Source organism: Polyodon spathula, unplaced genomic scaffold (genome assembly GCF_017654505.1).
Source record: "Polyodon spathula isolate WHYD16114869_AA unplaced genomic scaffold, ASM1765450v1 scaffolds_899, whole genome shotgun sequence".
In the NCBI taxonomy this organism is placed as follows: Eukaryota; Metazoa; Chordata; class Actinopteri; order Acipenseriformes; family Polyodontidae; genus Polyodon; species Polyodon spathula.
In genome coordinates, this window is record NW_024472386.1 from 992 (window position 1) to 18,379 (window position 17,388).

The following is a 17,388-nucleotide window of genomic DNA, read 5'->3' on the forward strand; positions in this document are numbered from 1 at the left end:
CTCACGCTCGCAGACAGACAGACACGGGACAGGCACAGACTCTCACAATTCGGTACGCTCACAGACACTTTCGTACTCTCAGACACTCACAGCTAGACACGGACACACTCCAGCAGACAGACAGCCCCTGCGTTCGCTGTCATAGCTGTTTTCCTGCTCTTGGGCCCAGGGGGCAGATCAGATTGTTGTGTTTCTGTATTGTATCGAGCCCCGGTCTCGAGCTAGCTCAGCAGGTCTCCACTGAAGAGCGCCGGCTGCTCACTGGAGTATGAGAGCAGAGGCATTGACGTCAGCCGCCTGCCTGTCTGCCTGTGTGTCAGGAGAGGGGTGTGCGTGTGTGTGTGCGGCGCGGAGACCGGAGGCTTTGACAAAATATCCCTTACAGAACATTTCAACCCCCCTTGAGACACCATTATAATACTGGTGCATTAAAAAAACCACACAATAGAATTTCTATCAGAGCACAGCGTTGCCAACTCATTAGATGTGGCGCTCGTTTTGCACAGCCCTGATGCTGTTGCACGCTGTCTGGTACTGCCATTGTATTGCCTCTCCCCATTGTAGCTGCTATTCCCCAAATGCATTGCCATTGGTGTACAGAGTACAACTCCTACAGTGCAACAGCTATATGGCAGTCTATCTCTAGTAATGCCATACATAATCACTAAATATTTCAATGAAATTCTGAACCCTATTATACTTCAGTGCTTAGCAGCCTTGTCGCGTAAATATTATTATTATTATGGTTTGGCTTGTCGCTTCACTCTTCCAGGATGCTGGCGCTCGGACAGCCCCGGCTCGTGCCGTGAGCTGATCCCCTTTCCCTCCAGGCCCCTGCCAGGTCAGAGAGGAAGACGGAAGTGCGGGCTTCCTGCAGAGTGCAGCACTGCACTCAAACACGCTCTCCTGTACGGTGTAGCTCTAACAATCAGCCAGGCAGGCAGGCAGGCAGGCAGGGAGGCAGGCGGGGAGGCAGGCAGGCAGGGAACTATGCAGAGAGGCTGTGGATCGGGGCTGGGGTTCTGGGCTGGCCTGCCTGGGTTAACTTTGGGTGTCTCGTCGGGTGCCACTGACCATGCCCTCCGTCCTCTCTTTGCTTCCACAGAAGAAATGTATCAGCAACTGGCCAAAGAAACTCTGGAGGAACTGGACTGGTGTCTGGACCAGCTGGAGACTGTTCAAACCTACCGCTCCGTCAGCGAGATGGCTTCCAATAAGGTATGGTACAGAGAGCCTGCAATGCACACTGCGGTCACAAGGGGCAGGCTTTACAGCAGCCATTTAAGTTTGAGTTACTGGTACACCTGGCGGTCCCTCCTGTTGGAAGCACTGGTACCTGAGATGAAAAAGGTTGAAAACCATCCAAATTATTAGCCTGCGTGCGGCGCAAGGTGATGTCGTAGCTTTGCGTGATCTATAGCGATTCTCTTGCTGTGTAAAAGGCGTGGCGTGGCGTGCTTTATATATGAAGCGACACTTTAACGCATTGACGGTATAGTCTGCCTCAGTGGTCAGGGTTAGGGTTATTGGCTCGATCTTTGTTAAAGTCTCAGAACGCTGGGCTGGGAGGAATGGTCTTTAAATACAACTTATAATGAAGTAACGTTGTGCAGATGAGTATGGGATCGAGGGAGGAGAGCCAGTCCATCCACAGCGGCGGTACATTATGACTGGCGTGGGGCCCCTTTGTTAAGAAAGTTACTTCACTCATGTTTTTCTGGTGTGGAATTCTTCAGTTCTTGTTTGTCGTTTATTTTCTGAGCTGCGTTTAAGGCTGTTTTATCCCATGTCGTGTGGCTGACATCAGTAAGATCCAGGCAGGTGAATGGCTTCCAAGCATGTCCTGTAACTGGATAGCCAATGGGAGCTGAGATCCCGTCAGATCAGCTCAAAGAGTGCTTCTGGTTTGCACAGCAGACAGCTTTGCCCCCCTCTCTGAGTTCAATGCACTTGGTCTTCTGTAGGGCTGTTGTTGCTTCCTGAAAAGAGCCTGCTCTTGCTTTTTGTTTGAGCGTGTGTGTGTGTGTGTGTGTGTGTGTGTGTGTGTGTGTGTGTGTGTGTGTGTGTGTGTGTGTGTGTGTGTGTGTGTGTGTGTGTGTGTGTGTGTGTGTGTGTGTGTGTGTGTGTGTGTGTGTGTGTGTGTGTGTGTGTGTGTGTGTGTGTGTGTGTGTGTGTGTGTGTGTGTGTGCAGCAGTAGCTCTGTTTATGTCTGCCTCAGCTCAGTATTCCTTTATAAAGCTCTCAGGAACCTGGCCAGGGTTTATTATACACTAGGATGCAATGCATTCTGACAGTGTGGGAAAGTTTGTGCAGCTGTGTAGAAGTTTCTGTGTGAAACAGTAACGAAGGTCCTGTGTTCAGCACCCAGGGGACCAGGGTTAGGGTCCATGCTGACCCTGGGTGTTTCCTTACAGCACGTTCTGCCTTGCCCATGTGGTACAGCTCTGGCCACCCTATAGAATTAACAAATACTGCTTGATGAAGTCGATTGAAACCTGCTGAATAAAGTCACGTTAACATGTTGAATTACACTCGGCTTTGTAGTTTGTGTAGCAAAAAACTGACAAAATAGAAAAATGTGGCATTTGGAAATCTGGCATGAAATACTGTACTACTATTATGGCTTTTGGTAGCCTTTTGCGATGTCATTTTGTAGTTTCTTTGATTACACAATGTTAAATAAAAGATCTAAGCTTTTGGCTACAGCTACACAGTCCCTTATAGACGTGTTCCTCTTATAGAAGCAGTGCAAGAGTTATTGAAGCTAGTAAAAGGCTGGGGGTGTTAACACTCGTAAGAGTATTAGCTCAGTTTGACCACCTGGTGGCACTGTGCGCTATGAACAAAATACAGCTCTAACAATGTTAATGCACAGTATGTATGTTTATAGTATTAACTCATAGTTATACTCACCTCACCGAAAAAGCTTAAAGAGCAAACACATCTGTCTTGGGACAAAGAGTCGTGCAACTCTGCATTAGACAGCATCCATCTGCCATGCATTTGCCTGGCATGACAAATGTGTTCAATAGGTTTGAAACCATGTGGGTCACAGGCTGCATTCCCTGCTTGCCATCAGACAGCACACAATTGGGTTTTCTGCGGATGGATGAGGGGCTGATGAAGCCCTCTTCACTACACTACCAGGAGCGGCGCGGAAGCCACTGCCATCTCCTTCTGCAGATTTAACCAGAAACACATTATAACCTTGTCGTGCTGTAGCGTGCGAAACGGGGCACGAGGGGGTGGGAAGAAAAGGAAACTCCACACCACTCCTTCTCTTCTAGCACTTAAAGGCATCAAGCAGAACAATCAGTTCAAAAAAACCTGGACAAGCTTGAAACCCTTTTCCATACCTCTTTAATTGGAGCAATCTGCAGAAGCAGGGCTGGAGCAGAGGGAAGGGGGTGAGCAGAGGTAATGACTTTTAAAATGTTCCACATGTACAAGGGCACACAGTGTGCGAGTCTGCTGATATATCTGTGCTTATTAGTATTGAGTTCCTTTATAACCCTAGAACCCTTCCATTAAAATCCTGGAAAAGGATGCAGCGTTACTGCATTGTAATAAAGCACAGGCACGCTTCATAAAGCAGCAGTGGGTGTTTTAAGGCTCTGATTTACTTGGAATTTGACCTGGTTAGTTTTCCAAAGCTTTGTGCAGTTCAGTGTGTGCACGGCTTCAGTTATGTTGAAGGCAGTGTGGGTTAGGGTTAGGGTTAGGGTTAGGGTGTGGTGGTCCAGTGGTAAAAGTCCAGGGCTTGTAACCAGAAGGTCATGGGTTCAAATCCCACTCCTGTCACTGACTCACTGTGTGACCTTGAGCAAGTCACTAAACCTCCTTGTGATCCGTCCTGCAGATGAGATATTAAATCATGTCCTATTAGAAGTGACTCTGCGTATAATGCACAGTTCACAGCCTGCCTCTGTAAAGCACTTTGCAGTGGTGGCCCACTATGAAAGGCGCTATATAAAGATATTCTCACAGCTTTTGTTCCGAGCTGGTCTAGCCTTGGCTGGTTGGATCTTTCCATGTTTCCTTGCTTTGTGCTGTTTCCTGTTGCCGGGCTGAGAGCTACTTGTGCTACTTGGAGAATGGAAGCACACATTTGCTCATATCAGTGGAGTGAACCAACGCACGCTGGCAACCCAGTGGAATCCTTTGGATCAGTACCAGACAGCCAGCGTGCCACTGCACCAGAACATTGCCATTGCTGGCAACGCTATGTTGTGAGCGTAGTTCTGCTTTGCCTGGATTACCCTGGGATTTTAATGGTGCCCCACTGGTATCTTTCAAACATTATTCCTGCAAGGCTAGACTGTGGACTTTCTCTTATATCTGTGTTTTGCGGCATGTTTTAAAAGCTCATGCTGCAAGTGTGTATCTTTGCAATTGGTGCCTCTGTGTTGATTTTGCAAGCACACTGCAGTGTTTGTATTCTATGTGTGCCAGACTAGCATGGCAGCCAGCAGGCTCTTGTGTTTGTGCTGGTGCTGATGCTGGAAGGCTGGCCCCGACCCCTTTTCTCTGATTGGCTCCTGTCTCTGATGATGAGGGCTGCACACTGCATAGCTGTTGCTGTTCTCTTCAGAGCTGCAGTGAAATAGGGATTCTTAAAGGGACAGTGCATGTTTTTTTACTATCCATTACAGCTCTCCATTAGAACTGCAGCAAGCTGACCACAGCATTACCACAGAGAAGCTTTTGAAACTCATTTTGCAAAGTAGTTGATGTGCACACTGCCTGTCGGGTATCGATGATGGTGTTGCATGGATACCACATGTGCATTTGTGTATTAAAGATGCATGCAAATGTTAAATATTAATCTGTGGTTGCAAACGCACAGTGTGTGCTTATTTGGTCCCCAGCTCTCTTTGCTCTGCTCAAGGTGTCTCTCTTAAAAAGCATGCGCTGTGAGCATCACACACCTCCCCCTTGCCCTGACACACTCTCTCATACGATACACTCCTCCTCCTTCTCCTCCTTCTATACACTAGTACCTGACATCACATCCTCGCTTCTGTCACATCCCAGGCCGTGCTGTGCCAATGCAGCAGGGCAGAAAAACAGAGGAGAAAAAAAAAACAGTATGAGCTGGGGAAACTGCTAAGGCTGGACCGGCTAGTTGCATTGGATTATTCCCCACAATCCTCAAAACATCTGTGCAGATTTCTGTACATCTCTTGCCTACACGCATTAGGAAAACAGAAGATGCTTTGAAAAAGAAGGACCTTTCCTCTGCCTTGTTCTCATATTTTTCTTATTCAAATTATTCCTAATCCCCTGGACTTGGTGAATAGGTGGTCCGGATCGCCGTGCTGCGCGGGTGGCTGGATCAGTAATCGCCTGCTGTCTTCAATGGGCCACTTGATTCCCTGCACAGAGCACAGTGTAGGCTGCTGTCACTCACTCTCCAGATCACACGCTCGCTCTCGCGCGCTCACTCTCTCTCTCACACACACACACACACAGGCAGACGCACATACTAACATACTATCTCTCTCACTGGCTCGCCAGAAAGACTGCGACCAAACGGGGAGGGGGAAGAAAATATATACATAAAAACAAGGGCAATGGCACAAACAGAAAGGCAAAGGAATAATCTGACTGACTTGAATTCAGTTTTCGTTGCTGTTATTTGAATTGGATCTGCTGGATTCTCTCTGTCCTCCCTCCCTGGCTTCGGACTCGGACTCAGGGGAAGGCGGACAGGTTCTGAGCCCCCCGTTGAGGAGACAGGCTTGGAAGCAAGGTTGTCTGGTGTTTGCTTGCAGGTGGGGGTTAGTTTGTGCAGCAGCAGCAGCAGCAGAAGGAGCATTGCACTGTGGGAATTTCCTGATTGTCTGCAGTGAGCAAGGAAGACATCTTACTGCCGTCACTCTGGATGAGAGGGAAGGCTGGCGGAGGGGGGGGTTGGCTCAGGATCTCGCGCAGCCAGTTTGCCCTTCAGGACTCAAGCTGGAAGCCAACCGAGGATTGAGTTTCAGTTAACCCACGCGGGGGGCGAGATGTGATATCAGGTCTGCCGTTTTGAGTTTTTTTTTTTTTTTTTTTTTTTTTTTTTTTTTTTTTTTTATTACCTGAAGGAGGGGAGGGTTGTCCAAACCCTTTTCCTTGCCTGCCCGCCGTACTGGAGTACCACACCTCGCCAACACGGACTAGGGACAAGCCGTCATGCCACTGGGGGCACCTGCGCTACTGCTCAGCCTGCCTGCACAGCCCCTGCTCCCGCGTCCAAGTGGTGACTGAGAGGCTGGATGCTGCCACCTTGCACTGCCCACAGCTTGCCCAGTTCGCGGAGCTCACTGAGGGCCACCGCCACCACAAGGTGCCCCGATCGCCCAGCCTGGCATCCCTAAGGGTCCACTTGGCCGCAGCAGCGGCCGGGGGGGCTGAGCTGGAGCTAGAGCTGGGCAGCCCGGTGGGGGTGTGTGGGAGCAGTCCTGGAGCGGCATCCGAAGTGTTCCTGGAGGGCAGCGATGCCTCCGAGGTCAGGAGGGTGCCGCTGGTGGATTTGTTCTGCGAGACGTGCTCCAAGCCATGGCTGGTTGGATGGTGGGACCAGGTGAGGTTGAAAAAATAACAAAATACCATTTACAACAGTAGAGCCTGGTGCATGGTTTCTGTAGATTGTTCTTTTTTATGTACTGTGTTTGTTTTTTTTCCAAATGCAAACTGTTTTATTTGTTTCTGAAATGAGGAGGCGGGCTGTTTCATAATACATTGGGCCCTATTCAGAAAACCAGAATTCATATATCATGCAGCGGACACTTGCAGAGGGTTGCTTAAAGAAATCAGACAGTCAGATCTGGAGGGGCTGCATGAATACCAAACAGTGTTTAACGCATCAAAACCCTCTCGAAAAAAAGAAAAGGGGGGGCTTTGTGAATAGGGCAGGTGTGTGGAAATGGCTGAATTTGTCAGTATTACTCCCTGCTGGTGAAACGCATACACTTCTCTGTATGCTTTGTAGCAGACTGGGAGGATCGTGTTGTCCTGAAGTGGCATGTGGTTTGGTGTGCAGGGATTGGAAAAGGCATTAATGCAGTGTAACCCTTTGAGTGCCAGGCTCGGTGTCCCTCTGAGTCTGCAGCGTGTAAATTGAGTTTGCAAGCCCATTAGCCTCAATGAAGAGCAGGTGCAGTAGTTCCTAATGCAGTATGAGAACTGTTCCTAGAATATTATTTTAGTCATAAAAACTTTTGAAGAAAAAGGCTTTTGGAATGGGGTTTAATATCTGCATTTTTTTTTCTTCTCAAATAATAATAATAATAATAATAATAATAATAAATCATGAAAGCACTTTGTGAAAACAAGAAATATACATTTCTGTCTGTTTGTACGAGTTTTAAATGACTTGGTTAATTGTGTGCTTGTGAGTCCTGCAGGGCAGTGTGAAAATAGGATGCAAGGACATGTGGCAATAGCACACTGTATGCAAGTAAATAAACGCTCCACTTCCCTTATCTGGAGAAAGCAAGACAGTATCAGTGAGCATGGCATGCTAGTACTTCCTCAGCATGCACAGCAAATCCCGTTCAAGCAAGTGCCCTGCATTTGAATTCGGAGAAATCGTTTGAGCCGTTCCAGTGTTGACATTGCGGGGCCGTCCTTTCGCGAGTGGAAGAGAGGTCGTTACATGCAGTGCCATTATTGTCTCTAATGTCTACGCATTACTAAAAGCACCTGCTTCCCCTGGTAATGCATTAGCCCCTTGTTAGAAATCTACTGGGAAGATGTTTGCAAGTGCACCTTGGGAGTAATAATTAGAAAAAAAAAATCTCTTAAGAATAACGGGAGAGCGGGGAGAGGAGCAGATAAAATCCCACCTTTTTTTCCTGGGAATTTGTTAGCTTGGCATGGCTTGAAAGAACTGAATGCTTTCCATACAGCAGTTTAGTGTCCTGATTTTTTCTTACTGTTTGATAATCATCTATTGGCTGTCACACCATCGGTCTCCTGCTATTGGGGTCGGTCACAGTGGCAGCTTTATATTGCTGTGTGATTTTAAAGTGCGTGCTTTCATGATTTTTCATACCTAGGCAGGTATGTCACCTTATAATGAATTACCTTATTATTATGAATTACGCAAACACACATTACAAATCTCGCTGATGAAACAGATCAATAAGGCTTTTCACGAGTCAGTTTCACTCTATTTTCCTAGGAGCCTTTTTTATTATTATTATTTAATAAATAACACAGTCTGATGGGGGTTTTCTTTTTCATTCTCAGTCTCAAGTTCAGATGGTCCTATGTTTAGGTATCAATTAAATCTAATTATCTTTCCACCAGCTTATCCTAGCTCAGAGGTTAAAAACATTGTGTGTGTGTGTGTGTGTGCGTGTGTGCGTGTGTGCGTGTGTGTGTGTGTGTGTGTGTGTGTGTGTGTGTGTGTGTGTGTGTGTGTGTGTGTGTGTGTGTGTGTGTGTGTGTCAGTGTGTGTGTGTGTGTGTGTGTGTCAGTGTGTGTGTCTGTTTGTGTGTCTGTTTGGGTGTGTCTGCGTGTTTATGTGTGTGTGTGTGTGTGTGTGTGTGTGTGTGTGTGTGCTTGTCTGTCTGTCTGCTGTGATCCAGTATCTCAGACTGACTGAGTCTCAGATTTGCATAAAAGGTGTCTGTCTTTTTTTTATTACAGTGTAGAGGCAGGAGCAATGAGTATTCTGATCATTTATTGAAGACGTTTGTCTAACACGGTTGTAATGAGAAAAATAAATATATATTTAGTAGCATTTTCAAAGTGCTCCTTATCTGTCTTAGACATGAAGATGAGACCCAGTGACTTTACTGTAAATACATGTAAAAGCAGGGTGCTTTTCTACAAAGCACTCTGATACAGCGGAACCCAAGCAAACTCGACCGCAGGGGTGCCAGGGAATAATAAACAGATCTGTTCAAATGCCAAACAAAATATTGCTTATACAAAGTGAATGTGTTTATGGAAATGACAGCCAGTATAGCGAGGCAGTGGGGCTGAAGGTTATTTTGCAGAAAACAGTTCCCAATTGTTACACCCACCACTGTAAGTGTCCTGAAAATAAACTGCTGTTCATTCACAGAGCCAGCTTCTCCACAGCGTCGGCACAGCCTTCACTGCCTCCCTGTGCACAGAGCAGAGGGAGGCTGCTCGGAGAGTAGAAGAGCCTCCCTTTCTCTTCCTCTGCTCCACCAGCACAGAGCAGAGGGAGGCTGCTCGGAGAGTAGAAGAGCCTCCCTTTCTCTTCCTCTGCTCCACCAGCACAGAGGGAGGCTGTTAAGCTCTTGTACTCTCTGAATGCTGGGATGTGGGAACATTTGTGTGCAGGCTATTCTAAATGAGTCCCGAGCCTGCGTCTTCTCGTTTCTGCAGAGAAAAGACAGTGACGTGGGTCCAGCACCACTGGCAGATGGCAGGGTGTTGTGAGTCTGGCACAGGCCTGCATAAATAAACATCTCCTGCTTTTGGCCTAACTTTCCATTTTCCATTGCACGTTTAATGTTTTTTTTTTTTAATGATTCTGTGGAAGAATTTGGCACGAGAGGGTACAGGAAGCTGATCCCTTAGAAAAGAACATTTCTTAAAAGATAAAATACTACCCTTTTTTTTTTTTAACCCTTTCATTTCTTTAACCTAACGTAGCACCACAGATCACATTTCAAAATGAACCTACAGTAGCCTTTTGTGTTTCTTTCAACACTGCACTTTGGAGACCGTGCGTTATGCTGTAGTAAAGCACGGTAATCTACGAGCATGCACAGTAAATGCACAATTAACACGGAATTAACAGTCATATAAGGGAATGCTTATTCATTGAGGTCCTGTTGCAACACCACCCATATTTCTGGTTTTAGCCTTAAAAAGCCTTTTTCTTGTTGTCGCACAGCTCTGGTCAAATGTTTTGCATCGCCTGGAATTTTAGAATTGAGACGTCATAAAAAAACAACTGTGTGAACTTTTTCGTGAAGTATGTATTTAAAGCTACCAAACGGTGTGTAATTCAATATGCTAACTTGACATTAACCAACAGGTTTCACTTGACTTTATGAAGCCAAATTAGTTCATTCTACAGGGTGAAGCAAAACTTTTGGCCAGAGCTGTAGTCATTGCTGTAATTTACAACCAGAGCTCAGTTTAATGTCTCGGAACGTGCTGGGTGCAATGCAACTGAATTAAAGGTATTTCTTTGTTGTTGTTGTTATTTTTAAGGGGTCATTCTGCCATGGGAACTAGCCAGTCAGGACTAGCTATCCAGCCTGTATCAGTATCAGTGAATAAGCAGACTCTGCTTCAAATTCTTTATTTTTTTTGCCTGAGGACGGAGCGTGAGGATGCAGTTGCTAGGGAGACCTTGCCTGTTGTCATGGAGATTATTAGGCGCGATTAGATTGGTCACTGGAACAGAGGCTCGTCTGAACTGTGCTGCGGTGAATTTTCATTAGGTAAACGCTTGAAAATGTTGAATGCGCAGGAGTGTATCATGGGAAGAGTTTTGCGTGTGCGTGTGTGTGTGTGTTTTCAATCCTGATATGAATTGCACAAAGCTGTGGCAGGACACACACACACACACACACACACAAATATAGTTTTTGATACACAAATGCAGTACAGTTTCCCTGCACAGCTATAACCATCAGTTTTGCATCACCCGATAGAACTAACAAAGTCGAATGAAACGTTAACATATTGAATTGCACACCACTTTATAGTTTTCCTATATACTTCTGAGTATGTGACATTTCGAGACACTGTACTAATGTTATGGCTTCCGGTAGACTTTTGCGTGACTTTAAATAAAATATCAAAATTATGTTCATATAGTTTTTTTTTTAAATTATCTCTCAATCCTAAAATTCTAGGTGATGCAAAACTTGACTGCAGTAGATGACAAAGAGCTTATATCCCATCACCAAACCACAGAGCCACTCTCCTAGATAAACCGCAGCTGCTCTGTGCTGGAGTAACATGTGCTGCCCATTGCTTTAGGAGGCCTGCGGTCTGATCCTTTCATAATCAATTCCCACATCCGTCAACTAAACAGAGGCTGTAACGTCTGTGAAACGTCAGTTTATCGTTAAATCTGTAAAAGTTCGTGTTATCGGTTCAAAAGGAGGGGCGGGTTTTGTTGCGCCAAGCAGATCTGAGCTAGACCAATGAGAGCTTAACAATTTTGCAGCTTGCACCAATGAGGCTTGTCTTCCGGTGAGCGTACAAAAAAATGAGGACAGCAAGCTGGTGCCTTAAGAAAACACTGCTGAGCTGCTTGAGAGATAGAGAGAGAGAGGGACAGAGGGAGAGAGGGTGCTGAGATTCTGCTCTGTTGCACCAAAAGGGGCTGCTAAACTTGGCAAAGACACACTGCAGAATTCCCGGGAATGGATTGTCATATAGATTAACTAGCTTACAACACTGCTGTGCTTTTAACACACCCCCAGCCTTTTTTGGACGCTAGCTTGTCTTACATTACTTAGGCAATCTCTCCAAGTCTGAACTCCAGTCTAGCTTTTTAGCTATAAATAAATATACTTTTTTTTTTTTTTTACAAAGTGTCACTTTTGTTGTGCGCAATGCCTGAAATCAACTATCTCCGCTCCGTCTCATGGGGTTACATCAAGGTAAGGATAAATATAAAAATCAGGGCATGTTTACCAAGTCACGAATATCAAACTAGGTACTTGTTCACATAGTGAGCATTCTTTAAATAACAAACGCTTTCTGAATACCGGCACGTGATGATTCTGCGTAATTGAAATGCATGCATTCCGTTCAAGGCTGGAGGGCTGTGCATGCCTGTGGAACCTTAAACTGTGTGCTTGTGAGAATGCTCTTAAGCGTCTCAACGGAATTTCAAGCCAGGGAGGTGTTTGGGTCGTAAGCTGGGATCTTTTGCAATGGGAGGCAGTGATTTAACTGTAGGAATGGGCAGCTGGCAATTTGTTGGGAAAGTTTATTTCAGACACACAGAAGTACGGTGAAGCCCGGTGAATGGCACGGTTCCCTCGGCAAAGTCTCCAAGGAATGATCTGTGGGTTTCATAGCAAAGAGAGCTGGACCTGCAGCTGATATAAAATGCCCTTAGAAAATGCAAAAGCTGTATCAAAGAAAAAGCAAAGTGAGAAAGTGGGGGCTGTTTGGTGGAGTTTCGCTCTTGGATGATCGAAGGCTGGGAAGCATGCTGATTAACATGACTCTCTCTCTCTCTCTCTCTCTCTCTCTCTCTCTCTCTCTCTCTCTCTCTCTCTCTCTCTCTCTCTCTCTCACCCCTCAGTTCAAGAGAATGCTGAACAGGGAGCTCACTCACCTGTCAGAGATGAGCCGGTCTGGGAACCAGGTGTCAGAGTACATCTCCAGCACTTTCCTGGGTGAGTCTCTACTACACTTAGACCTATAGACCTACTCTACTACCACAGGTGCAGTATAGTCCAGGGTTCATTTGTAAAGAGCAAGGGATGTGATCTTATAACCCTTATCTTATAAGACCTGATGCACTAGGATGTATTACAATACAGTTTGCTTTTCTGTAACGCTGTTCATTCAGAGCATCCCGGGACGCTTGACAGTAAAAACTCTTAAAATAATAAAATGCCACTGGCAAACAGCTTTCCTGATATGACTTGGGATGGAGTTTCAAAGGCAAAGGTATTCTTTTTTTTTTTCGCATAATTTTCGTCAGACAAAAAGATACTGGATCTGGGATCTGGTGCGATCCGGCTCAAATGAACCCCCGAGTGTATGAATGCCCTCTTTGCTGCACAACACCCATCTGTGTTTTGTATCACCCTATACCTCAGGCACCGAACTGTGTTCTGCAAAAGATATTCCAATATAATTTTACTGCAGTAGCAATAAAGTATGGCTCTGTGCTGCACCCTGGTGGACGCTGTGAAAATAGTTCCCTTTCCCACTTTCACAGTCGTGCGTCAGTCATTTCACCAGGGTGAATGATGCATGCACACCACAGGATCACTTTAAACAGTTAAAAAATTGACAATAAGTTGTATCCTTGCTGGAGCATCCTGTTGCGACACACCCAGTCCAATTCTGCAAAAGATAAAAAAAACTGTAGAAATTAAGTAGATGGGAGGCAGTGTGGTTCAGTGGTTAAAGTCCAGTGCTTGTCACCAGAAGGTCCCGGGTTCAAATCCCACCTCTGCCACTGACTGACTCCCTGTGTGTGTGACCCTGAGCGAGTCACTTCACCTCCTTGTGCTCTGCAGATGAGATCAGTCAGTGTCCTATTGGAAGTGACTCTGCATATAATGCGCAGTTCACAGCCTGCCTCTGTAAAGCGCTTTGTGATGGTGGCCCACTATGAAAGGCGCTATATAAAAATAAAGATATTATTATAGATATCTGTGGATTAAGCATCTTACATGTTTAGTATTAATAATGGCTTATAAAATTGGAAATCAAGTTAACATAATCATATCAAACAGTGGCTGGGTTACGTGCTTCCAATTTAATATAGCAAGCGTTTTCGTCAGTAAAATCGTCATCACATTTAAAAACAAACCAGGGTGAACTAACCCTTACAAAAGTTTCCCACAGTAAAAGCACAGCAAAGTGTAATGAAGCAGGGCGACAGCTTGGTAAAGCATAGGCATGCATTATAATCCCAGAGAGGTGTGGTGCAGCATATTGTAAAAACTATGGGAAATGCAATTGTGCAGATTGACCCAACTTTTCTAAGGATGTATTTCTGCTGATTTAAACTCCAGAGAGGGGGAAATAAAAATAAGACCAGAAAAAAAAAAACGATTGACGTCAAACTGCAGAGCCGCAGGCCCTTATGCAAAAGCTTATGAAAATCCGTCCCTCACTGTGATGTTTGTTTTATCAGCGATTCCAGGTTCCAGCCTTGTCTGTGACCAGTGAAAAAACCTCTAGCAATTCAGCTAAAGCACCTGCTGAGCCCACCGTCCCTCAGCAAAACCCGGGACCACATTCCGGCGAGGTGCTGTTAGCATCGAGAACTCTTAGCTGACCTTACCACCAGCAGTGCATTGCCCGTCTGTGTTGGTCCACCCCATTGTGGATGTTGTATTAGTACCACTATGGTACCATTCTCCTGATGGCTTATACCCATTGTAGCTGTGCTTGTGAAACCAATGCCACAGAAGAGCATTTAAAAGGACTGACTTTTTTTCCGCTCCTTTGAAACCAATTTGTTGGAGTGATATAGTTTTACGCATTTTTGACAGTAATACGTGACGGTCCCTACAAGAACATTTTTAAACTCATAAATACTGTTTTACAAACATCTAACTAACAGCTAACTGCTCTAGGCCCTATATACGGCACAGGGAAAGGTTTTCAGTCAGATAAGGTCTGACTTTGATAGGAGAGGTCCTGGCCGCTTGAACCCACATCCTCACTCTGTGCCACATAGACACGCGCTGGTGAGCAGCAATCAGCTTGCAACATACCTGGAGAAAATGAACTATCAACAGCATTTGAATATTTAACAGTAACCAACAGATAAGCAAACGAGAAGCCCTCCCCCTACGAGAGAGAGAGAGAGAGAGAGAGAGAGAGAGAGAGAGAGAGAGGTAGGGAGAGAGGGAGTGGCGAAGGAGAGGGAGAAAGGGAGAGAAAGCAAACGCCGATTTTACTTTGCACAGTTGTGCAGCCAGCATGAGGACTTTCATAACTATAAGAGGTAAGAGAATGCATAGTTTTTAAATACCTAGTTCTTGCACGTTTGAAATATTGCAAAGTCGGTGTGCTGGTTTGTATACCTGTGTGCATATCCCCAAGACTAAAGCTAGCTACATCAGTTAAGAGATTATTAAAATGTGCTTTGGGCATGTTTACAAGCTTCTATTTCTTGTTTTTAGGATGCTGTTATTAAAAGTAAAACATTGGGTGCTACAGCACTATTTTAAAACGCCGTAGGTATGCTTACTGGAACACATTGTTGTTGATTTCTAGTTTGGTCGTCACGTGGGTTTTTTTCAGCAAAAGCACACTCTACAGTTACAGAGATGTGCTCTGTATCTGCTGAGGCACGCTCTTACTCTGTGGCGATACTTCTTCCAGCATTGAAACTCTGAGGAAGCTTTACTAAGCTTTTGCTCCAAGTTTCTAACTTCTTTCTAGTTTTGAAACCATCAGTAGCTTTTAATTCGCTTAGAAAAAAAAATGGAGCAAATTTTGCATTTCGGCAAATTTCGCATTTTAGCAAAATCTATCCCTTTGTGTCCCAGTGCTATCCCCATAATCGTTGGAGGTTAGTGCACGCAGGTTTCTAAATGTATCCATGTGCAAGTTTGCACCATGTGCAAATGAAAAACTCTTCGTAGAAGAACAGCAGCTGAAACCACATCTTGCAGCAAACGGGACCTCTCAGTGTCTCTGATGGGTTGGGGTTTTTTGCGCTTTCTAAGAAAAACGAGGTGCCATAAATCTTAAGAGGTGAAGGACAAACAGCACGCAAGGATTGCATTGCCTAGTCTAGAGTGAAGTGCAAAACGTTTTAGGTCAGCGTATTAATGGACACAGGGAAGTGAGCTATCAAGGACACAAATAAAAAGGGGGTTGCAGTATATGGCAATCTTGCTTTGGGGCTGGGATATATTCAGTGTTATTTTATATGCAGCCAGTGCAATGCAAGTTCCCTGAGCCATTTCAGGCTGAACAGATCAGGTGTAACGTTTCAGTGAAGCGCATTGTAGAAAAGTTCACATTGCAATTAAATTCTGGGTGCTTCATTTATTTATTTATTTGTTTATTTATTTTAACAAAGTAGAGTTTTTGTCTGCGAGCAAAGTGTTTTAAAATTAAAACGCAGTCTGAGACAGAGGCACATAAAGTAAAACGCTCGGGAAAAGGAGAAAAGTGGCACTGCAACAGTTTTTAAAGTAGGGGTGCTGAAAGCCATTGAACAATAATATATATATATATATATACTATATATATATAGATATATATATATATATATATATATATATATATATATATATATATATATATATATATATATATATATAGAGATAGATATATATATATAGAGAGAGAGAGAGAGAGAGAGAGAGAGAGATAGATAGATATATAGATATAGATATATAGATATATGAACATAATTTAGATCTTTTATTTAACATGCTCTCTCTCTCTCGCTCTCTCTCTCTCTCTCTCTCTCTCTCTCTCTCTCTCTCTCTCTCTCTCCCTCTCTCTCTCTCTCTCTCTCTCTCTCTCTCTCTCTCTCTCTCTCTGTGTGTTTCCAGACAAGCAGAATGACGATGTGGAGATCCCGTCGCCTGTGCAGAAGGAACGCGAGAAGAAGAAGAAGAAACAGCAGCCCATGTGTCAGATCAGTGGCGTCAAGAAACTGACGCACAGCTCCAGCCTGACCAACTCCAGCATCCCTCGCTTCGGGGTCAAGACTGACCAGGAGGACAGCCTGACCAAGGCAAGCTGCACCGCTGTGCCCGGGGCCAAACGTTCTGCATCACCCTGCAGCGTTAACTCATTTAGAATCACAGAGTCGAATCAAACCTGCTGAATAATGTGACGTTAGCACACTGAATGACTAAAATATTGTAGGTTTTTTTTTTTATATACTTGAATGAAGAAAAACAGACGCATTGAAAAATTTCGAAAATCTAACGTGAAATACTGCTGCACAGTATAGAGGTTTTACAATCTTAAAATTCTGGGTGATGCAAAATGTTTGGCTGTAGCTGTTATCACTGTGTGTATGAGATGTGCAAAGCTGAACCCCATTGTGAAACCCACCTCACAACAGACACTGACAGATAAAAGACTATTATTTTGTAATTTAAACTGCTTAAATGGAGCTATTTATTTTAACGTGAGGTGGAAGCCGCTCCCTTAGAAAAGTTAATCACAGTATTCACTTTTTCGCCTGGTTATACTCTGCGTTTATCACAGTGTACCCTTGTTTGCCATGTTTGTTAATATACTTTGCCATGTAGTGCCTCCCTATTCTTTACAATGCTTACCTGTGCGTTAGCAGGCTTTCACTGTTCTTAAACATTGGTTTTAATATGGGAAGCTTTTATGAGGTCCACCTAGGTTCTTTTCAGAGCGGCCTCCTTAATGCATTACATTAAAAGTTGAGCAGAGAGTTAAACACAGCATCTGCAGTATATTACTAATTGACCTGAGAGGCGTTACAAAGCTGAGCCTGGATCGGAGAGACCCTCTGTTTAATCTTTGTCCTCGTCTTATCCAAGGCTGTTGTAAAAATGCAGGGGGGGCCGTAATGGTTTCTAATTGTTGTTATTTTTCCTCTGCCCTTATGTTTTTCCAGGAGCTGGACGACTTGAACAAGTGGGGCCTTAACATCTTCCGAGTGGCAGAGTTCTCCAATAACAGACCGCTAAGCTGTATAATGTTCGCCATTTTCCAGGTACCCGACTAGACAACCCGGGGAAGGATGCTTCGAAA

At 44.7% G+C, this 17,388-nt stretch overlaps 1 protein-coding gene across 2 annotated transcripts; it reads left to right on the forward strand.

Annotated features, from left to right (window-relative positions):
- The first annotated feature begins 918 nt into the window (after positions 1-918).
- On the forward strand, positions 919-17,372 carry LOC121309139 (cAMP-specific 3',5'-cyclic phosphodiesterase 4B-like). Of its 2 annotated transcripts, none has more exons than XM_041242035.1 (4): positions 919-1,218; positions 12,245-12,338; positions 16,203-16,387; positions 17,252-17,372. In XM_041242035.1, the coding sequence occupies exons 1-4, from the start codon at positions 991-993 to the stop codon at positions 17,360-17,362; spliced, it is 618 nt and encodes a 205-aa protein (XP_041097969.1). In that variant the 5' UTR covers positions 919-990; the 3' UTR covers positions 17,363-17,372. The 2 variants fall into 2 exon arrangements, with proteins under 2 accessions (XP_041097969.1, XP_041097970.1); XM_041242036.1 differs by lacking the exon at positions 919-1,218 and adding an exon at positions 10,803-11,591.
- The last annotated feature ends 16 nt before the right edge of the window (positions 17,373-17,388 follow it).